The sequence below is a fragment of the Pelmatolapia mariae genome, linkage group LG16_19 (assembly GCF_036321145.2).
Source record: "Pelmatolapia mariae isolate MD_Pm_ZW linkage group LG16_19, Pm_UMD_F_2, whole genome shotgun sequence".
NCBI classification, from domain to species: domain Eukaryota; kingdom Metazoa; phylum Chordata; class Actinopteri; order Cichliformes; family Cichlidae; genus Pelmatolapia; species Pelmatolapia mariae.
Window position 1 is genome coordinate 13,325,703 of NC_086241.1, and position 23,869 is coordinate 13,349,571.

At 37.9% G+C, this 23,869-nt stretch overlaps 1 protein-coding gene across 1 annotated transcript; it reads right to left on the reverse strand.

Moving 5' to 3' along the window:
* Positions 1–186: 186 nt before the first annotated feature.
* On the reverse strand, positions 187–23,511 carry bard1 (BRCA1 associated RING domain 1). The gene is made up of 11 exons (XM_063498903.1): positions 23,356–23,511; positions 22,325–22,381; positions 21,454–21,602; positions 19,471–20,555; positions 18,819–18,899; positions 16,401–16,573; positions 9,579–9,711; positions 8,980–9,112; positions 6,491–6,583; positions 2,241–2,338; positions 187–927 (listed from the first exon to the last, which is right to left on the reverse strand). The coding sequence occupies exons 1-11, from the start codon at positions 23,445–23,447 to the stop codon at positions 580–582; spliced, it is 2,442 nt and encodes an 813-aa protein (XP_063354973.1). The 5' UTR covers positions 23,448–23,511; the 3' UTR covers positions 187–579.
* Between the last annotated feature and the right edge of the window lie 358 nt (positions 23,512–23,869).

Here is a 23,869-nt window from a genome sequence, read left to right on the forward strand (position 1 = left end):
GTAATTTGTTTATTTCTGAAGTCTTGCCACTTGGATAAAGGAAAGAAATAATTTCATTAACAACTTTTAATAACAAAAGTTAATTTCAAGAGGTTTTTTTTGTAAATACAGCATTATAACCAGCAATAACTGTTAATTACAGTCAAAAAGCAAACTAAGAAAAACAGTTATGTTAAAATGTCCATGTTTTCTAATATAACCTCTTTCCTTCTCTTTTTATTTTTCATTTATTTTTATTTGTGTGCAACACAACTTTATTTCCACACTTTTTTGCATCAATTGTAGTGTCAAATCTTCTATTGTAAAGTTCAATCATACTGTATATAAGTCAGATTCTCAGACTTGTGAAAAAAATAATCTATATCTATCCATCTATCTCTAGACAGATTTGTACTTTATTTTTACACTGTAAGTATGGACCATTAAAATTAGCAACATTATTGTTTCATTATTCTGTATATGACTCACTATATCCACTTAATCTCCACAGATTAAACAACAACAAAAAAAGACATACATACACATTATGGCCATGCTTATGGGTAAGTTGTTTGGTGCAAACATAATTATTTAACAAATTTAGACCAATAGTTCAGGGTTTGGTACAGGGAGGAGGCTGAAGGCAGTGATGCAATTGATGACCCAGGTGGTGGGAGCTGACCACACCTTGCCTCGTCTCACTACTGACGGCTTGTGAGGGCCTTGAGGGTCATAGATGATGTACTGTGTGCAAAGGGCCTGGTCGGACCCTGGCAGGGCATGATAGGCTGCGGCATTCACAGTTTGAGTCACATCACTGTCTGGCTTGGGTTGCCGGTTCAGTAGCTGAGCTCCTCCCTCCCTGAGTAGTTTTGTGAGCTCATCTTTGGTAGGCGTCTTAAAAGAGCCAAGAAGGAAGAAGAAACATCCATCGAACAGTGGTGGAAGCTGTGAAATACGACGGGAACAGACATTAGTGAAAACTTTGAAGACCGCCTCATCCCTTGAAGAGTCCAAGGCTCGTCCAAACTAAAACTGTCTTGCTGAGAAGACGTCTCTATTATCATCCTTCATTAAAAACTGAAAAACATGAGCTTAGTGGCAGGAATGAGTAAAGTCTTCTCTTTTGTTTATGGTGAAGATAAATGGTAAATAATTGTATTTGCTACTATATCTAGGCAAGCGCCTGTGTGGATGCTTTGTGTTCATTTCTTTGCTGCAGCGCCAGAAGACATTTTTATAAGCACTGTTCTCCAGACAAGCTCTGAACCACTTGGCATTACTGTTTAAAGCAGCAGTGAATTAGGCCACTGGAGACTGTTCTATTCACAGCATCAAGGAACTCAGCTGTTTTGCGTTGTAAATTAGCACTCTCAAGTGTTTAGAGTAGAAAGATTCTTTTACTATACGTTGGCAGGGTTTTACTTTTGCTTCTGCATGCCCTTTATTTAGGATTTTGATTGATGGTTTTTACTGTTTTTCAAGAATGAACGTTTATTTTGCATCAGAGAAAGAAAAAAAAGAGTTATAAAAGAGTGGGGGAACATGTGTCTCCTTGTGGTTATGACCAGAACATGCTGAAAATATGTTAAGAATTCCTCAGGGAACTAACAGGTAAACACTTTATCAGGTACATATACAGTGCATAGAATTTTGTTTTTGCACAAATGAATCTGAACAAAGCAGACTAAAGCACCTTTAGAAGCAAATGCAGCTTCTAAAGAGTCTTTTGCCAGTATTAGCTTTGACAATGCAGTGCCCCCATTCTCTAAAAACAGCACAAGCTCCATCGGGTTTCATGCTGATTGGTTGGGGGAAAGCAATTTTCAAGCCCTGCCAAAATATCTTCTTTAAACTGAGGTCATGACAGACTTGGCCACTGTAAGTCATTCATGTTGTGTTAGAAACGATGTCAGTGTAATTTTGGCTTTGTGGTAAGCTGCTGTCTTTCAGAAACGGTTGGCTGCAAAATCAAACGTGGGTGAGAGAACAAAAAAATTTGAATACTTAGCTTAATTAAGACTAATTTGATTTGAAGAGATCAAAAATGTAATTTTTTTATATTGATTTGTGTCTAAAATAAGCAAATATGTTATGATTCATGACAGAAAACAGATATATACAAAAAAAAAACATAAAAAAAAAAAATCAACTATCACCATATGCCACTGCCTGGAAAAACAAATTTTTCCCAAGGAGAGAGAGCTTAAACAACGCATATTCATCAATTTCATATCTTTGTTTTTGTGCTTCTCGCTTACCAAGCTGCATCTGTTGATGCGACTTCGCTGGGGGCCTTCTCCTGCTTCATGCTCAGCTTCAGGCACCCACTTCCCCGCCTGGAGACATGCCTCCACCCCTGGCATCAAAGAGAGAGAACAAAGAAAATTAAAGCTACAGCTAATTATGTTGACTTTGAGGGAATGTGACAAGGCTGTGTTGCACACTAAGGATGACAGTCTGTTTTATCACAAGGTGGAAGATTTCATGTATTGGCATAGCTGCAGTTGTTGACAGAGAAAGATGCCCACAGCATGATGGAGTTAATGATGCAACCCCCGTTTTAAGTATTAAGCAGAATTCGAGCATCATCTCTTTCTCTCTGTCTCTTGAGGTTTTACGTAGTCAAAATAAAACCGTGTGACAGTAAGCATCCCGGCATTTGGCATTGTGTTAGAGATACAGCTTTTGTTAAAAGTCCTTAGGAAAAAAAAAAATCTTAAAAAGGCAGAAAACTTTTTAAAAGGCAGATAAAGGGGGGAAAAACCCCCACAAAAACATGCACATTTTAATGACCCCTCACTGTCACAGATAAAAAAAAGCTTCTGAACATGTCACAGATCAAACTGCTGCTGTTCTCAGTAAGTGTTCTATTACTGAGCATCATTTTAGGGATATATTAAAAGAAACTCCAAATCCACAGTTTATAAGTGGCATATCTAAACATTAAAGCTAGATTAGGTTGAAAATATGACACTTTGCTGGGGGGGGGGAAGATAGGAAATACACCTGAGCATACGCCTTGGCTCGAATAACTTTTTTTCATTACAAACACACTGAGTTTTCCCATAGCGCTTCTAACTGTTAGAGATGCAAACTATTCCACAGACACATTTGCAAGGTATATACACAACACTTCGCCTCAAGTTCTCTCTTACAAACATTCCACCTTCCAAATATGTGAGTAAGGTGACAGGAACAGATCAGTGTGTGTACACCGTGACAGCACCATTACAAGGGGTGAGGAGTAGTAACATTTCTTCACCCCCCCTAATTACAGACTTCTTTCAGGAGGACCCCGCTAAAGAGTTGGGCAGAGATACAGGGGTTAATCTCTCTCTGGACGATAGCACTTAGTTTCTTAGAGTCATTAGCATATTTGTTAATCATACTCCGAAAGAGAGCATAAAACATCTCAATCCCCATCCTTACTGAGTGAACAGTAAGATGAACCAGCCCTCTTGACTAACCATGAGACCAAACTGTTACTGCGATCTCATTATAAAGACAAAAGCTGACGAAAACTTGTCCTCTTATAATGAGACAAGAAGAATTGTATTGGCATTTCGAATGGATAAGAAGTTCTAAAGGCCAATACAGACGCTTTAGGAGTGAGACAGGATACAACATTGCACTCATAGTCATTATACAAAAAGTCAGTATGAAGTCATACTAATCAAAATTGAAAATTTCTCCTCTTCAGAAGCACCTCCACATCTGACATCAACTCCTAGGGAAAATAGCACAAGTCCTGAATTTCCTCCATTGTTATGTAATTTATCTTTATGATGAACACCAGGACCTATAGAAATGCTCTTGTGGCCTATGCTAGTTTTGTGCACCTATCTAAGTTCTGTAAAAGTTCTTGTGATCAAAGAATGACCTACCAACCAGTCTTTCTTGAGAACAGACTGTAAGCAACCAGACTTTGTAGGCTTTTATTGATACTAACAGGCAACTCGGCATCCCACACTTCCAATCTCATATCTTTAAGTAGAAAAGCTGACCCCAAGAAGTTTTCTGAGAGCTGCAATGAGAGTTGTACTTTTTTCAGGCTGCACCGATTGCTTAGAGCATTCAGTAATGTTAAGAAAAGTAAAACTGTATGTGCTTTATTAGTTTAGCTTTTCTGTGTAAATTCAGCCACCTATGTATAGGTGAACTCTTAGTCTTCTTATGACTAGGGACTGTGCATTGAAATGTCTTCTTCATGAAATACGCAATGGAAAAATGTTGTAATGTTAATGTTTAAACACATAAGATGAAAAAACAAAAACAATAAGTGGACATTTTCTAGCTATAGGTTGCCAGACACAGCTGGTGGATGCAAGATTTAAAAAAGGTTTACAAGCGAGCTAATTGAGATTAGATTGAGGTAAATAATCGTCTCATTTTACTCTAGCAAAAACGTTAGTGTGTTTCCCACATGCTGGTCAAAACCATTTCAACTGTTCTGAACATGTCTTTTAGTTTTAAATGAAACCCTAATAAAAGGCTTTTAGTTGGAATATAACCTTGTTAGGCACACAGAGACTGTGCATTTCAATCAAAATGCAATGCACTGAAACAAGTCTGATAAAGAAGTAAGCCGGGGCTCGGCTTAGCTGACAGGGATGGCATACAAAGTCAGGTGACAGTGAAAATGCAGCTCCTTCTGTGTGCTCACATACACAAGAAAAAGAAACAGATAGGATGCCACAGTGACTGTCACAAGGGAGACAAGAAGTGTCAAGTGCTCAGCCCGCGTGGAGAAAAGAAAAGGGGAGGGGGGGATAAATATGGTCCAAACACTCAAAACGTTACAGTGACACAACTACACACATTCAACGTTGAATTGGCTTACTGGCAGAGACAGAAACAGGAATGCACGGCACTGTACTGTAACACTCACACATTCCCACACATACAACAGTCAAGGGCATGCCAAGGTGCCAGAAAACTCTTTGACTGCAAGTCTCTTTCTGCTTCCTGTGAAGCTGATTGTCTCTGAACATATGCTTGCTGACTTGGTCCAAGGATACCAGAGAGACTAGCCAAGAATAGGAAATTTTTTGCAAGGTATTTATCTTGGTAAAAAGGAAAAAGAGTTGACCAACTTTTTATCACTAGTGATATTGTGGCCTTGTGATATATTGATTCCCACCTACTTCACTTGGCCGTCAGACATAAGGAGTTGTGTGCACACAGAGCAACAGGCACAAACAATCTGATATGAAAACTGCTTGTTGCTAAATGTTCTTTAAATCTTCCCATAGAGACTGGATGTTGTGCATGAAAAAAAAAATCCTGTATATTTTATTTGGACTTTTCCAAAAAAAAAACCAAAAAAACAAAACAAAACAAAAAAAACAACAGAATAATTCACTTAAAAGGTTCCAAAATGAGAGAAATTAACACCATAATATTGTAGCACTAAGTAGCACATCAGCAATTTTAATGGTTTACATGTCCCTTAATGTACCCGCATAAAAATATTATCTAAAACAGTCCTATGGAAAATCACAAACATCCCAGTCGTGGCCACTGTTTGAAACAAAGATGGCTATTAAAATGTTCTGTTATCTCAAATTGTTTTGTTTTGTTTCTTTTCTATGTAGAAACATCTGGGAAGTCTTCCTTGGAAATGTTCAGAAAGGGCAGGCAATTAAAAAAAAAAAAATACTCAGCAGGTGACTGGATGAATCATGCTTGTAGCAGTGACCTTACTACTGCAGGCTTATAGGTTAAAGCCGATTAGAATGGATTCCCTTGCAATCAGCAACCTCAGTATTTCTGCTGTCTCGTAAGGCAAGCAGAGGGCGTGCTACCAACATTTGTGCTGTACTTTTGGGAGATAAATGACTAACTGTGCCAGCAACCTGAGCAAGCTGAGCAACTACAAGAAACATAACTTCTATGTAAATGGAAATACTGTTTCTATATCTAGAAACTCTCTGAAAGACTTTAATGACTTTTCTGTGAAAAATGTATATATATTTATCAGGTACGGTATAGAAATATTTACATGTAATTTTGCCACTCAGCACAAATAGCCATCTGGCACTTACTTCTGGATGAAAGGTATTTAAGTATATTGCAAACAAAACTTACAATGTACAAATGTAATGGTGGAGCATGTGAGGAAACACGTGATAGTAGCAAATTAAAGTTCTTTCTATTTTTGGGCAAGAAGCCCAGTCAATACTGAACTTTTTATTAAAAGCAATATATAACATGACAGATTTAGTAACTGGAATTACATTGCTTTTGTTAAATTATAATGATACTACTCTAAATGTCCAAGACTTTTCAACATATTAAATTCTAATGCTATTAGAGCTGTCGGAGCTAGAAGATCACAGAACAATTTATTCATTTATGTTTTATACAGAGTCATGACATCAGTAAATCTAAAAATATTTAATTCACAATTCTGGATTCATTTTCCAACAGTGACACTTACACATTAAATGAATTAATGTGAATTAAGGAATTAAAGGCTGTTAAAGTTGACAGCCTTCTCTGTACTTACATTTGTATCTAACAATCCAGCAGCCAGCAAGAAGACCCATGAGGGTGGAGTAGGTGGTGGGCATTTGCCCTTCCGGCACCACAATGTGACTCACTGGAAAAAGAAAACAGACACACACCAGTCCATACAGGTCTACATTTTGCCTGTGACACAAATTTTGGTAATTTTGCACCAATGTATCTGAAAGGATGCAATCAGTGTGTAGTTTAATTCGGGGGCTTTGCAATAGTGAAATTCTAAATGTTTGGCAATTTGGCCTTTCATACATGTTTATATATCACGTTTTCCATATTTTATACATCTTGTATCTTTATATATCCAGTTATTCGCCTTATTGTCTTGAGTCAAAAACCATTGCTTTTGCAGTATGTTCTGGGACATTATCCCACAATACTATCAGTTTCAAAGTTTAGATTTAAACATGAGTGCAGCTTTATACACTTCAAATTCCATACTGCTATTTTTAACAGTAGTAGAAGTAGCAGTGGCAGCATGAATAAGTACAAGTGATCCACTTCCATTGGAAGCCAAATGTCTATGACATAACACAGCTTCCACCATGTTTGACAGATGACACATTATGCTTCAGATCACAAGCTCTCCTTTTCTCTCTCCATACTTTACTCTTCCAATCAATTTAGAACAAGATTATGTTGGTTTCATCTGTGCAGTGAATCTCACTCTCGGCATGGTCAGGTTATTTTTTAAGGTTCAAGGTTCTTTATTCGTCACATGCATAGTTATACAAGTATAACACACAGTGAAATGTAACCTGACACGCTCCTCGACTTGTGCAAAAAGGGGTGGGAGAGAGGAAGAACATTATCTATTATATACACATTAGGTGAATGTGCAGTAGTAGCATTGTATGCTGCACTACAGCTTTTGTTTGTGCCAAATTCTAAGCTGACCATTCTGTTTTTGCATATTGGTCCATTGGTTAAAAAAAACCAAACAAACAAACAAAAAACACTTTAATAATCCAATCCCTGTCTACAATAGGTCTAAAAAAAATTGACAGATTTTTTGACACATCTAAAGAGACAAACAAAATATAACTACAGAGAGTTTATCTTAAACAGTATAGTGTTTTTCATCTCAGCTCAAGTTTATCTCTAACCTTTTTGTTTTTTTGCTTTTTTGACACATTTATTCTGTTAGTTTTCATGAGTTCAGCACTACCTTTAAGGGAAAAAATATCTGAAAATGTGAAAAATTATTAACATCTGTCCCCTCTCCACTTTCTTTTTGACAGTGTGTTTTTCACTTTGCCTTCCAGCATTTCCGCCCCAAACAGTATTATAGATTATACAATAAATTTTATACTACATGTAGGCATGTTATGCATTTCATGAGACAGAGCCATTTACATGTGAATCTTTTATGAAATCATTTGTAAAAGGGTAAACCAATGTAATTATGCATTAAAGGAAAAAAATCTGTGATTCTGATTTAGCAACACAAACCCAACTGGATGAAATAGTTTTTATTCCAGGTTAGTCACTGCCCAACACTTCCCTAATGTCCCTTACTTTGAGTGGGTGAAAAGTAAGCTTAGTGAAAACCTGTCAAACACTTCGTGGCAACACAATAGGCCAAGTGTTAGCTTATTGTATAAAAAGAAAGGGAAACATAATTATGGTTAATTAAAATTTAAATACAAGCTTATTGCCTCTTCAATCAACAAGTGAGCACAGTTGAAAAATTCAAAATGAACATAATTATATCTCCAGGGTGAAACCTTTTTACATTGTGTATTGACCATGAATTTAGTGGATTTGCAGGCTTCAGTTCAAAATGTGAGAAATGTTCATTGGAAGCTTCTACTCTCACCCCTCAGGCCAGATGAGGGAGAGTTGTGAGACACACTTGTGTTTTTCATTAGCGTGTATTCATCACTCTGACAGTACCTCCAAACATTTTATGAGGAATGATTTCAATTACTTTTGTTCTCTTGTGTTCTTTCAGCTATAAACTATGCAGCAGTGAAGGAGCTGCTGTATCACAATGATGTATACAGCTCTAAAAGCGTTTGTTAGTTACCGTTGAACCTTCACGAGTGATAATGCTCAAGCACCTGACGTTGGCTTTTACAATAAAATGGATTTGTGTTAGACAGTAAAGCCTATGAAGCTTGGCTCAGTAGCAAAAGGACCATTTGGGATTGTGAACCATCTCTAAGGTTGATGAAGTAGCTGCATTATGTAATCTTTAGTAAATGTTTGGATGAGGCCAAGAGACAACCTTTTGATTACTGAATAACTCAGGAGGTTCAGCCTGAAATTTATCCTTCAGATATATATTTTGACTGCATGTAGAAGTGCTTGGCAGTTAAACAAGCTTCTGTACAAGCAGTTCGCTGGCAGTTGCATTTAATTCATGATGCTGTTAAGAGCCCATCACCAATAACGCTGAAAGCAGTCATGCAGCTAGTATTGTAAGGGGCTTGGACTGGAACGTTGATCCCCTGGAGTACAAACAAACAATACCTGAGCCAGAAAATGTGTCAGCCATCCTCCCTCCCAGTAGCTGTCCCAGTTTGACCAGTTGATGCCGTTCAGCTGGTGAGAGCTTGCTGGACAAAAGCACCATGGTTTGTTCCCTCCTCACACAGTCATTTACCTACAACAAGCAGAAATTTAGGGGTTTCGAGGCTTTTAATGCAAGAATATGTATTATGGTTCACTAAATCTAATCTGAAAATGAAAACCAACTGTAGGAAAAAGATAATTTTCCAGAAAAAAATGACTGGAAATATCTCTGCCTTTAGTATCTGTTAATTTTGTTCAATTAATCAACACAGCCAGCTTCAGGAGGCACTGGTCATTGCCATGTTCCATTTTTGTATTGTTCTGAACTTCTTAAATCTTGACCCTGACAATCACCAACCATTACATAATACAGACAAATTTCAACTAACACTGATAAAAACTAAATTGAAATGAGAAAACCACTGTGGAAACTAACTGAAATGAAGATGAATCAAAAACATTTTAAGCAATATGAGTAAACATAGTCATTATAATAACTCTGCTCCAGAGTTGATCATTTCAAGGGAAAAAGGGCTATTCACATCATGGCGACATACCACGGAGAGACTGGCTGAGGGGCTATGAGATGTACGAGCATTTGCATATTGAGTTCCTTCTGAGGCTTCTTGGAAAATCTCCAGGATCTCCAGACTCGCTGCATAATCTGCAGGCCGCTTTCCATACAGATTTCTATGAAGAGGAACAAAGATAAAAGGTGTAAGTATCTAACAATATGCACACACTTATATATTTATTCACTTGCAGTGCTGCAGACCATCTGGTGACCACCGGGAAGGTCAGAAACATTAACACTGAAAAATATGTCAACACATGAAATCTAAATCCCAGGAAACGCCACCAACAACAAGATATTTTGCTGTGTAATCCTGCATCTCTTGTGGGTTATTTAGTCATGATGGATCAGTGCAAGCATTAAATAGACAGTTGTTTTTCACAGGAACATTGCTCGGGATCCAAGGAAGTGAAGTGCTGAGTCTGAAGTCATTTGGATGAGTGGTTCAGCTTGCACTTTAATCAGTCATGTTGTTTGTATAAGCTCATCTTGAGAAAGCTGTAAGTCATGATATACCTTTACAGTCACATTTTGAATGAGCAATGCACTAGTAAATTTCCATTAGGAAACAAAAACAGCCCAAGAAAATATATTACATGCTATATTGTAAAAGCATATTATTATAAAAATGATTCAGACTTAGCTGGCTGCACTTCCTTAGCCAGGAGCTCTAGAGTCTTGGGAACCTGCTCTGAAAGCTCCATCCACAGTATCGTACCTTTTAAAGGATCCTTTTAATACTTGTTTTAGTTTAAGCTTTTAAGGAGATCATGTTTTCAAATCAGATCATCGCCCCATTTCATCATTTAGTCCCAATCTGTGCAAATTCAGTTTCAAATATTTGCTACTACGTAGATGTAAAAAAAAAAAACTATTTGGCAATGCCACATCCTGCTTGCTCTGTGAACTCTGTGCAACAGTGTGTGTCATTCACTCGTTAGTGCGTAACAGTTCGATGTAAGGTTAAGCTGAAGTCTGTCCTATACTTCAAGCATAGGTCACATCATAACACTCACTAAATGCAAAGCAATTAATATCAAAAGGCTGCATACTGAATGTGTTTTAATATTGACACATGGTAACCTTCTAGAACAGCGTGTCTAATGGAGGCTTTGCATCTCAAAAAGCACTATTATGTGCAGAGACTCAAAGACGATGAAACAGCCTCCCTTGGTCACAAAGGGGACAGCTTTAAAGTATGCGTCTTTACGTATGAGAAATCTGCATGAAACAAGACTTGGGTCACCTTGAAGAAAAGGGGGGTGGAGAAAGGAATCACGAAAGGCACAGGAGGAGGAAAGGAGACAAAGAAGAACCAAGCCCAGCAGGTCGTCTCTAAAAGATTAGGCGTCAGCAAAGATAACACCTGGGGGACAATTAATAGGTCCACTGGTCCATAAAATATTTCATTTGGATTCATACCCCCAGCTCCATATACACACAAATACAAACAAACATAAAATGTCCCTGACACTTAAACATATGCACACACACAAGCTGGTTTAAGCAGCAGCACATGAGAAGAATATCTAAAAATAAAACAAAAAGTAGAGAAGGAGGTAAAGTCACAAATACTCTTCCACAGGCCTCTGCTCAAGCACACAAGTGGGTGGAAGGTGATGGTGGTTCTAGTAGACGTGCATTATAACTGTGACTATCTAATATAGTCACAGTTATAGTGGTAAGTTATACTAGAAAGTTTCAAGTTATAGTGGATCCTTTCGACCACAGCAACCAGATTTAGTTTATGAGCTGAATACATAAAATGTGTTGCATGCTACAAATGGTTCATCCCTGACATTCTGAGCCTTTCTACAAAACACATTTTTCATTCCTAACTCCACTTTGGTAAAACAACATAAACACTGATAAAAGCTTTTTAACCCATCTACTTCTTGATATAAACTTTAAAAGACTGCTGCCTTACTTGGTATCTACAGTTTATATACAGTTTAAACCATTTCTGCCCAAAATCACATTAGCAGCAAGTATGAACAGTGAAATGAAGAGGCAGTATTTTTTTTTTTCAAATCCAAGATAATTAGTTAAATTTCCATCTTTGAAATTTGTCCTGATGCTTAGATCACCTTACAGCCAACACTGCTATGTTAGACTTCCCAAACACTTTCACTTAACTTTTTAAAAGTACTGCACTGTGATTTTATTTTATTTTTTGCAAATGCCCTTCATTAACACCAAACCATAATCACAAATAATGTCGAGTACAGCTTTAAGAGTTTTCTTGATGCTTTTAGCTACACCCTTCTTCAAACTGCTAACAATATTTCAAACTTTGTGACTGCACAAAAACGATAGTCCAGTGCATTAAAGCCAAAACAGGATCGGAGCAATGCACTTTGTTATGACAAGAGAATGCAACTGAAAAGACGGTATGCATTATGGAGTACATTTCAAAGAGCAAGAAAATGACATCCATTAACTGGAAGTTGTCATGTCAAAGGTGCCCTCTGAGGTCTTCTTGTAAACAAGCAAAGCTTCTTTTCACACTTAGTTCAACTCACCAAAACAGACTGTCTCCTTGAGGGCTAACAAAAATGATGAATTACCTTCCATCCCATTAAAACGGCTGAAAAGCTATTTTTGGAACACTGTGACCTGCATTCTTTACATTGTTTGCCATCTTCCTGACTTTTCTGATTGGTGTATTACTGTAGTCCTTAATGATTTATAACCACCAGTTTTTGGCTTGCCGATACTAACATCATCATACTTGTGCACCTGCATCATAATTTCAGTGCAAAAAATCTAAACAACATCCCTAGAGTTATGATTAATTTGAATTAACTTTAATTTGGCTATATTAAAATCACAAAAAATCTGTATAAAACCAAAAAAAGTCAGTATATAAACTACATATAGACAGACACACAGACATACATACAGACACTATATCCTATGCTAGTAAGTGTAAAGAGTGACAAAGAGTGATGTAATGACTAATTACTAGCATTTGATGAATGTCATTGCTAGTTTGTCGTACCCCTGTGTATTTAATTATACCCAATGGCATGTTAGTACAAGGCTTCCAGGTGATGTTAATTAATGTCTGTATGGATTCAGTGCTTCCGGCTTAATGTGGTCATTACGACTTAGTCAATTTAAATATATCGGGTACCTTGTTGCCCATGTCTCATTAGCACAAATTTATTTTCACACTGCATTGACCTAAACATAAAACAGTGAAATCTAAAAGCTTATTGTATGCTAAGCAAAATGCTTCAGGCCTTCTCTTAAGTGTACAGATGTCCTGCCCTGGTATACATTTAGAAGCTCATACTTTAAAGCGGTCTCAGAAAATACATGTTGTGACAAAGCAGATATCGCTTGAATATATTAAAAGGTACTCAACTGATAGTTTGTCTCTTTTAAGACTTCCTTCAGCATTTCAGACTTCAGTCAGATTAATCAAAAGTTGAGCTAGATATAAAGTGGACTCTGGCACCAAGTGATTTATAGAACTGTGACTAAACAACAACAAAACGCAGCTGAATCATTCAAGCTCTACTTGCACACAAACAGCAACAGAGGAAAAACGAAGATCTGCAAAATCTGTGCTTCTAAACCCCGAGCTGTGTGCCAGTCAGTCCATTAGGGATTGCACTGGCACATGTCTTAGTTTGTGTCCTCTGTGCATGTGTGTGATTCTGCATGGTAAGGAAGAGAAGCTAGGACAGGAACTGTATTGATCTCGGATCCTGAATAGGAATGAATATTGATAACAGTTTCTGGATGCCAATGCCAACATGGCTTTATGGATTAAATTATTGTCTCCTGATCAATTTTCTGTGTAGAACGAATGTAGGCCTGCATTAGTATTTCACACTGAAGTGCCCGTTTTATTACATTGCAATACAGAGATCAGACCAGTAGAACAAAGGCTTGCATTTTCTCTGTCCAAGAAGTCCGAACATCTTGAGGTTTGTAAACTATTACATTAATAATAAATTAAAAACAAAAAAAAAACAAAACAAAACAAAAAAAAACACCTCTTAAAAAAAATACCTTTCAACTTACAGTCTTTATTTAAAGAACCAATCAGGGTTCACAGAAACCCTCTTACTAAAGTTAATGACATGGAGATTAACAGTGACTCAGAGTTTCTTTCTTAGTCTTGCTTGATCTCACAGCTGCCTATGACACTGGTAATCGTGACATTTTAATTCTGGCCTTATGATTCAGTTGGTTACTCAGAGGCCTTCCAGGTAAGAGGAAATTTGACCATATTACCCCAGTACTGAATTCACTTCACTGGCTCACAGTACAATATAGAAATACTCTTAAAATCCTTTTATTAGTTCACAAAGCTTTCGATGGTTTGCCCCCCAGCACATCTGTGACTTGCTCACTGTTTATAACCCAATCACACGCCTCAGGTCATCAGGTGCAGATCTTTTAAATGTTCCTAGAATTACATTCAAGTATGCTGAGGGTGCTCTCAGTTATTGTGGTAACCTGCTTGCTGACCTAAGAACAATTACATCTGTACTGACATTCAAAAAATAAACCTAAACCTCACAGAATGTAAATGTAAATCAAAGTTATGAGACAAACACAACTAAAGACAAAAACAAACAAACAAACAAAAACAAACAAAGTATGATAGGTATTCATTGATTGTAAGACTGTAAAAGAGCTGATCATCTGATCAAAGTACCGAGTCTGATCAATTAGTCATCATAAGGATTAGTCCGTTCCCTTCCTCATTATTGACAATGTACTTCCACAAGCCAGAAAAGCTCATATGCCATCAACTGATTAACAAACAATCAGCACTGGATTTTACATCTGTCTACCTATGTACTACGTAACTCCCAAAAAGCTGAATGTCTTGTACGATGACTGAGAAACAAGACTTTGAAAATTTATTGAGGAAGTGGGGGAGGAAAAAAAGCAGTGGTCCAGTAGGACAGAAACACCACTATGATGTAATGCCAGGAAACACAATAGGCATGCAGTAAATATTAACTGGGTGTAAATGTTCTGTTTCTTTTGAGATTTATGCTTCAGTAGTGTGTGTTTGTGTGATACCAATGAGAGATCATATCATCAAAAGATGATGTCTCTGTCCAGGAACACTATATAGCTGATTTAATTTGTCAAAAGCATTGATTCTCTAACTTTTTTTCTTTATCCATTCACAAAAAAAAAGCATATCGAAAAGAATATTTGCCTAAATTGTTTTAGTCATCATCAACAATTAAATTAGGACTGTAGTTCACTTTTAGCAAAATGAATGTCATCACAAGAGCTTGAGCAAGCTACACTGCTCAAACAGTTTTTTATGCTTAATAAAAGACTTGATTGTCACAGTTTAACATAAAGTTAGTTCAACTTCTTGGATATTGATCTGTCCAGTTAGGATGCATTAATCACTGCGAATCCATATGATCTGCTTTGGTGCAAATGAACACGACAAGGGATGCACAGGAGAGGCGAGAAGAGAAAAAGGGAATGATTTTGCAGGTTGTGGCATAAATCATTGCTCTTCTCTTATCCCTCCTGACTGACTTTTCTCTAGTTTTGCTTTTTGCTAGTGTTCTTTCACTAGTGGTAGCATTAGATGGTACCTGCAGCCCATTCATGTTGCACAGGAACTCTATCTGCTTCAAGATGGCACATCCACATGAGCCATCACAAGAAGGTCTGCTGTGTCTGCCAGCATATTCTCAAGTGTATGGAGGAGATGTGGGCCATTACATGAGGAGAGCTGGAAAAGACTACTGTGAGGCACAAATCAGCAGCCATATGAGTATCTGCTCCTTTGTGCAAGGAGGAAAATGAGGAGCAATGCCACAGTTCTGCAAAATAACCTCCAGCTGGCTACTTTTAAACATGTTTCTGACCAAACTGTCAAAAAACAGACTGCATAAACATGGAATGAAGTGCTGACGTCCTTTAGTGGAACCTGTGCTCACAACCCAGGACCGTGCTACTCAACTGGCATTCACCAAGGATATGCCTTCCCAGACCATTACTGATCCACTGCCAAACTGGTCATGCCGGATGATGCTACAGGCAGCAAAATATCTAAATATTCACCACTGCAATGACATCTCCACACTCTTAATGCTTCCTAACTTGATTAAGATGAATTGCTCTGAAGTTTAACCAACTTTAGGTTATACTATGGATAATTGAGTGCTCCTTTTTTAAGAGCAGTGTATTTTTTTTTTATTTTAATATTAATTCAACTTAATTTTATTACATACCTTCAACAGGTAACACACACTGTGCACTGGCTCTACGATACATTAGGAGGGACCTGCCATACAGTTTCACAACTACTCTAGAGGACACTGCTGCCAATAAGAGTTTAAAAAATAACTTCCATCTTGTTGTAAATGCAGTTAAAAAGTGGCCAAAATGTGTTTAAATACTAGGTTAAAAGTTTGGCTTTGAAGACAAGACTAGAAACTCTTGTTTTCATGTCAAACCTTCGGGCCACTAAAAAAAGAATTCAACAAAAAATAAACAGCCCTCACAACTGTGGGGCTTTAGTTTTCACTCATTCATGGCACTTAAATAAAAGTGAGATTTTGAGCTCCACTGCTCTTCACTGGGCCTTTAGGTCAGAACTTAAAACACTGTTACAAAAGACCAATGTTGCACAAAATAATCTACTTTCAGTTTCTCTTGTGCTGCAAGAGGACTGAAGCGCTGGTATAAAGTATAAAAAAAACTTTGTAAAAGTACAACCATAGTTGCAGTGTAATAAAACAAAGTCAATGTAACAATGGACACCCAAATGAGAACGCAGTATTATGAAACACTTAAAGCAACTTACAATACGTTCTGTGAGGCGCCAAGCTGCAATAGTAGCTTTACAATAGATGAATGTCCATTCCTGACAGCATCGTGTAGTGGGGAGTCGTTCTCATACCCAGGCGTGTTCAAGAGGGCTCCCATTGAGACCAGTAGTTCCACAACTGCCAGATGACCCAGGTTACATGCTTCATGCTGAAACAAAGTAGTAAAGCTCAAAAGTTATACTGCTGCTTTTCGATCTGACAATATGCCTCAGATCTTATAGTGTAATAAAGCATTTTTAAAAACTGATACGAAATAAGTCTTGCTGAGTAATAACATCTGGGAAGTATGCATAAATATGTCCTGCCCCAGTTTTCTGCTTTCTAAAATTAAGAAGAGGGGTGCCTTAATGTTGGTCTGTTTTTAAGACTTCGCCTTTGCAAAGGATTAATTTGACAAAGTTAAAGTTCAGCCTGAGAATTTCAACAGAAATGCAATTAAGACACACTCAAACAACTGCAGAGTGATTAAACACAGCACTATGCTTTAAATAACTTGAGCAGCTAAGGCATTTATTAAGAAACTGGCTTTTTGTTCCAGTTTATTTTTATTTGGGTCAGGTAGTCTAAGCTATTAAGCCAAGGGCTGTGCAGTTATTTCTCCTCAATGACTGTAAAAATGATTTGCCACCTGAATGAGCAAATATTAAGAAGAATATGCATCATCTATCATCATTTTCATCATCCTCACCATCATCAGGGACTAGAAATGAAAACATGCCTCTTATTTGTGACAACTGTTTCATGTATTGCTGGGACACTTCCAAGTTTTTTGTAGTACTGGCCATCTGGACCATACAAATGTTTATTTTGCACCCAGTTTGGAACCAAATCCATGGATTCGTAAAGTGCATGCTGAAATCGGCTTCATTTTGTTTGTTCTAAATTTCACAAATACAGAGAGAAACATGTAACAAGCTGAAATGCTCTGGCTCTACAATTGGTGGCTGTAGCATATCAAGGCATATAGCTACCAACCTTCCCACATATATACAAACACACAAATTTGAATATTTCTAGCATTAAGCTTACTGGTAGCAATTTGAATGATCAGCTGAAAACTGTCAAAACTCAAATTGAAAACTCAAGTTTGAGTGGAGCATCTTGACATAAAGTGCTGCAATAAAGATGCAAACACACACTCAGTCTTGAGCAGCTGTCGAGGCGTTTCCAGCTTATCATGTGGCAGCAACTTGAGGTTTAACTGATAAAATAACATGCCTGGGATTGTTGCTGAGGAGGTACCACCACAAAGATAACCCCTTGTGTCATCAGAACATATTACTTTTCAAAGAACTATATTCTTCTATCTTGAAGGATGAAAAAGTCAACCCTGGTAGAGGAACTAATGCAATATTGGCAGCAACAAAAGGTCTGCCACCGTGCCATTTGGAAGCTGGACCTATTCTTGAAGTCATGCAGGGCTTTACTTTCAAGTGTCATATAGCTTCATCTCATATGCACACTAAAAACAAAAGAAATCTTCATGTTAATGATATTTAAATTTCTGATTTAGTGTCTGCACAATGTTTCACCAGATTTCAGAGTTTAATATAAAAAAAATAATAATAAAAATGAAACTTCTGCAAAAGTGCCTCCCCCTTATTTAATCTTGATCACAGTTTTGTTCCAGAGGCTGGATGTTGTCATTTTAGTGACTTTTACAACCACATTCTACTTACACTGGGCTGGTGTTTCCTGAAAGAAACAAGTCCATAGAAGCTAAAAACTATTCTTATATTATGTTTGATTCACTTAACAAGCTGTGCTTGTGCTGTTACTAGATTACTTGTAACCTTATCTGGTCTGGTTGTTTGTGACCCCATGCCAATTTGCACTGCTCTTGGTAGACTTCTGATTATTATTATTATAATGAACTCACTGTGCTTTTGATCATAAATTTATGCATTGTTTAACATCACCATCTGAAATTTCCACTCCTATCTGTGCTTTTCTCTGATTGCAAACTAGTGCCAATTTGCCCTGCTTAGTAAATCTGGTCCTTATTATCCCAGTCACACAAACAGTGCAGATGCTTAAATTTTAAAAACATGAGTTTAAAAACAAACAGAAAATAGAGATAGCAAAAGAGGGCCAGTCATATAGTAGAAATATGAGTAACCAAGCAGGAAGAAATCCAAATATTTAGCTTTAATAGCAATAATAATAAGTAGCAAACATTATAGAAGTAAAGTTAAGTCTTTACGAAAACCTATGTGGAAAAAGTCACTGTAGTTTAAAAAAAAAAAAGAAAACAGGTCACCTATAAACATGGAAACACCAATTATTTGTCATCAAAATAAGTTAAAAACAAACATGATTGTGTGTAAACAAATGCTACATTGCTGAAGAAACATAGTGTAACAACAAATGAGACTAACAAATTCATCACCTACCAGAGGTGTCCACCCCGCATTATCTTTTAGATTGGGGTCAGCCCCCTGGTCCAGAAGATCCTTGACAGCCTCTACATCTCCCTGCAAAGACCAAAAGAGAACAACAAACCTGAGGTCAGATCTACAGACCTGTAAATGCAAACCTTTAAACTTAGTAGCTGATCTCAGTAAACCAAAGCTCTCTGGTTTATCAATCACTCAGCAGTGGGCCATTGATTGCTTTGTCTGGGATCCAGGGAAGGATTACAGCTATGTTTACAAGGATTACTGTAAGACAGTTTAGTCTCAATAGAGTGGAATATGGCTGCCTGATCTAATACAGCCAAATATGTTCAACTCCATCGTAAGGGAGAATATTTAATTATATATCTGTATTTTTTTTAAAGAAGAAAAAAGAATAAACAGGAAATGCCAGGTTTGCTCCTTATACTCACTAATTTTCATGATTTTTATTTCTGCAAAATGTCCTAACCCAAGAACAGCATTACTGAGCTAAAATGAATGAAATTATCATTGTTTACCATTTTAATATCTCATTTTTTAGGAACACTGTGCACAGATTTTATTCTATCAGTCCACTGCAGATATTTTCACACCTAGAGTTGAACAGAAAATTGAGTAAATAAAGTGAATTATGCCAACACTTTATGACCTTGATTGCAGCTAGATGAAGCAGGGTCTCTCCCTTGTGGTTCCTCTTCATAACTGCAGGGCTTCCTGGACTGGACCGTCCAACAGATGCACCATTAAAACAGGAAGATCTCCTGTAACTTTCTGTGGAGGGGCTGGCTTGAACAGAGGGGCTGCCTCTGCCCTCTTTTCTGGACTTTTTGGTGCTCTTAGGGGTAGTCAGAGATGGAGGATTTAGCACAACTGGAGAGATCGGACTCAATGATTTTCTCCCCCTTCTGCCTGGAGAAGGTCTTGGTCTTTTTGGAGTGTTGTCTAAAGTGCTGTTTCTGTCTTCGGTCCTAGATCTTTTTGAGGAATGCTCGGAAGGAGACACGTTCTTGTGGTTTTTGGGGTTATCATTTGGTTTGGGTACATCTGCAGACAGCTGGTCATGCTGAAAGGCACTTTCCAGCGAGGGTTGAACAGGTTCAGTTTGGCAGTTCAGTACAGTCTTGCTACCTTCTGAGAGACTCTCTCTCACTGTGCTCCTGGCAGGACTGAGTCTGTCAGTGCTCCGCTGTGCCATCTCAGGCTGAGGCCCATCAGAAGTGACAACAGGGCTGAGGAAAGAAACCCTTTTACTGGACCTTCTTGCTCCATCAGCACACACCTGCTCATTTTCAGAGAGATGAGCCTCTTTTGAGATTCCCCATTGCTGGTTTATGGCTTCCAACCTTTTCTTCTTCAAATTTTGCTTCGTCTGTTTTCGTGTGGTTCTGGTGGCTTCTTGCACCGGCACATTCCTGCTGGTAGCATTTTTCTTAGTTGACCTCTTCTTCCTGTTGTTTTTTGTTTCACTGTTGCATCTTTGAGAAGAAGAGGAGCCGGAGTCTTGGGAGGACGAGGTGAAATTGAAAACTGACAGGTCCTGGCATTGAGCAGTGAGGGTGTCTTGCTGTGCTGCAGCTGTTTCTCCAGGAGACCTGCTGTCCAGTACGGTGATCTCTGCAGCCTTTTCGACTGTACAGCGTACCTTGCGGCTGCGGGGACTGAACCAGATTTTAAAATTCTTCTTGTTGTTTTTAAGTACAGGGCCATCAGGCTGAATCTCAGCCACAGATGAATCTACAATGAAGTATGGAAAAAAAAAAAAAAACAAAGAAATATATGTGAAAACAAAGTGCTTACAAAAATTATCACATGGAACTATTCAAGCTAATTAAGAATAATTTATATACTGAAATCTTGAAAGTTTAACATTGATCTTTGAGGAACTGTTCTTAATGTATAATTTGGGGTGGTTTGATGGTGACCTTTTTTCCATGCTTTCTTTTAATTGAACTTCAGTATTAGTTGCATTTCAAGGCTGGTCATTTAGAGTGTTACAGTGGTTACATACGAGTACATAAACATACACATATTAATGAATAAAGGGCTCAAGGTAAAATAGCAAACACTAACGCTACTGCTAATGGGATCCTAATAAAATGCAAGAACGCAAAAGAAAAAAAAATAGAAAAAAATCCCTCACAAACAGAAACTGCACAGTTTATTAGGTGTAGTGAAATAATAATGCTTACATATGAAAGACGTATGGGAGCACCTCGTTTACTTTCTACATCTTTAGTTGGTTTTGTGAACACTGACAACAACGTGTAGATTTGTTCCCATATTAACTACATGGCTTTGAAAGCCCTTCTGAAATTCTTTGTCAGAGCTGAGATCTACTTGCAAACTAAACACTAATGTGGATAATTGCACTGCATAATTAGTGCCATTACCTGGATGCCAGATGGGCAATAAATACAATAAACCAAAGGAACAAGCCACTAACACTGTCAATCTGAGATCAGATTAGTGGAGGAAAATGTTTGAACATTTCAGTCAACAAGTGATAGAGGACGGTGTGGAAGGATGAGCGTGGTGAGAAAGATAATGAACCAAACACATGGATTTCGAAAGATAAATTGTCAATTATGCTTTTAGCCTGCTATATAAATTTATATATATAGCTTCCGTCTACCTGGATTTTTAATAGGATTGAGCAGGGACTCTAAGCCACAGAAGAGTTCTATGATGCTGCTGAGCTGCCTGTTGATTTGGATGTCCTTCACCCACGCAGGGCTGTGACACACCACACAGCCATCTCCTGCACGTGGCCCAGCACAGGACCTGAGGAATAAATATATCTCATATTAGGAGTCCACACTACAGCTCAGTAAGAAGAATTGCAGAGTGGTTATTCCTTCACTTTTAAAGAACATCCAGTCATGAAGAGAAGAATCAAAATTCGGGCTGTTGTTTAAGCATGCAGACATTAATTCACTCAGTAGCCACTTTCACACATCCGCTTCAGACAATTTCAGGGGAATTAGGTTGGGATATTGTCGACATTTCAACTTTCCAACATGTACCACAGAAAAAAAATGCCTGTTTGAGGTGGACTGAAACTACTTGAAATACTTTTTGTGTTAGCATGAAGGAGGGAACACATTACGCCCACTCACTAGCAATAAAGGCACCAGACTACTACCTGCATTGTTCGCACAATGGCATAAACCATCATCACATAGATTTTGTATTGGGCAGCTGCCAGGTTAAACTGTGGAAAATCCAGCTGCTTTGGATATATGTGTTTTCTCCACTAACTCTAATAAGTGATGTCTAAAGGTTCAAGGCTACAGTGCATGTGTGAAAAGCACTATAGTATATGAGAGGGGAGGCAAGACTATGCTCACATTATAATCTATGATGAAGGCAAAACATATTGCAGGTGTTAAAAACTATTTAGGTGTACCAAATGAAATTGAGCCATTAGGCTTATTAGCTAAAGCTGTCTATTGGTGTCCTATTGGTGTTTAATTGGTTAGAATACACTTAAGTTCATACATTACCTGCACAGCATATGCTCACATAAACCTAAGCAAACAGGTTCCTTCATCAAATCTGAACTGGGGGAAAAAGAGAACAAAACAGACAGAAAAGACGTTAGTTGGACAACGGTTGTATACCCCCAAGACCCACAAATTAATTTAAAGTGAGATAAAAAAATAAAAAAAACAACATCACAATAGCCTTATTAGGAATGCAGGGTGTTGCAATACTTTTTGAGCCAAATGTGTAAAATCTGAACTTTAGAAGACCCTGAAAACCTTAACACAAAGTGCACTACCATCATATTAACAAAAGCACATAGTCCTGGATGTTTAGCAACTTACACTCTGGGGCAGTCCGGGACCTTGTCATATGCAAAAATAATCACCTGAACTCCATCACAGCTACAAGTACAGTCAAATACAATTTTAAGCAGCACACCACTCTCTGTTTTTACTACGCTTTGTGCTGTTGTCTGTCACTTATTCGGCGCCAGATCGCTTAGCAAAACATGCCAGTGTGTTCATTGGCAGGTGCTGCAGGCGTTATCGCCGCTATACCGTAATTTGTTGTGACCGAGTTACAGGTTTATTATGTGTGGTTTATTGTGATGGCGCGGTTTACCAGAATATATTTTGGAAGCTTTCATCGTTGAAGTGCAGGCTGCGTGATGTTTTCTCATTGCTGCACAGAGGTCTTCAACATTTCATGGCATTGCCGCACGTGTGTTAATTAAGGATGAATTGAAAGTGAGGTTTCAAATGAAAAGTTAACGATAATGGACAAGACTAGAGGCACGGTTAAGTTTCTTCCATGTTGCTTTGCTTTCTCTATAAGCATCAGGCCACTGTTCGACTTACTAAACAAACATACCAAACTAACATTTACGTATTTGTTAGGCCATTCCTACCACTCTAAGTGTAAGACAACACTTCGTTACTTTTGCTGCTACCTAAACGCATAAAAAAGACCCAGTTTAGCCTGACTTCCAGTACTCGTAGACGACGCAGGGTTAGCTTGCCACTCTGTACTGCACTTAACGTTTACTTACCATTTGGAACAAAGTAGCAACCGTCGGAAGTTTGCCACCGCCTCCTCAGTCTTCTTCCAGTCCACTGTTTGCACGGAACTGTGTTCATCCATTCTTAGAATAGGAGTGTTGCTCTTTTGTTGTTGTTTTATTAATCAAACGGCAAAAACAAGTACAACTTCCTCCCTTACATCTCCCGCCAAATATTTACGGAAGCGAGCAAAGCGCATTGCCGCAGTGGATTGGTCGACGAGCATACCGGTGATGACGTAAACCCTGACGTAGGGGTTTTTGTTGTTGTCTTTTTTGAGAATCGGACGTGTGAAATGGACATGAATGCATACCAATAAATATGTTAAGACTGAACATTATTTTGTGGTATGTCTATGGATAATATCTTATATACAGTGGATCAGGGCCGTTGCTAGCCATTTGGGTGCCCTAAGCACAAATGCTTTATGGTGCCCCCCCCCCGCCACTTAAAAAAAAAAAAAAAAAAACATTAATACTTTTGAATTTCTCAGTGGAATTTGTT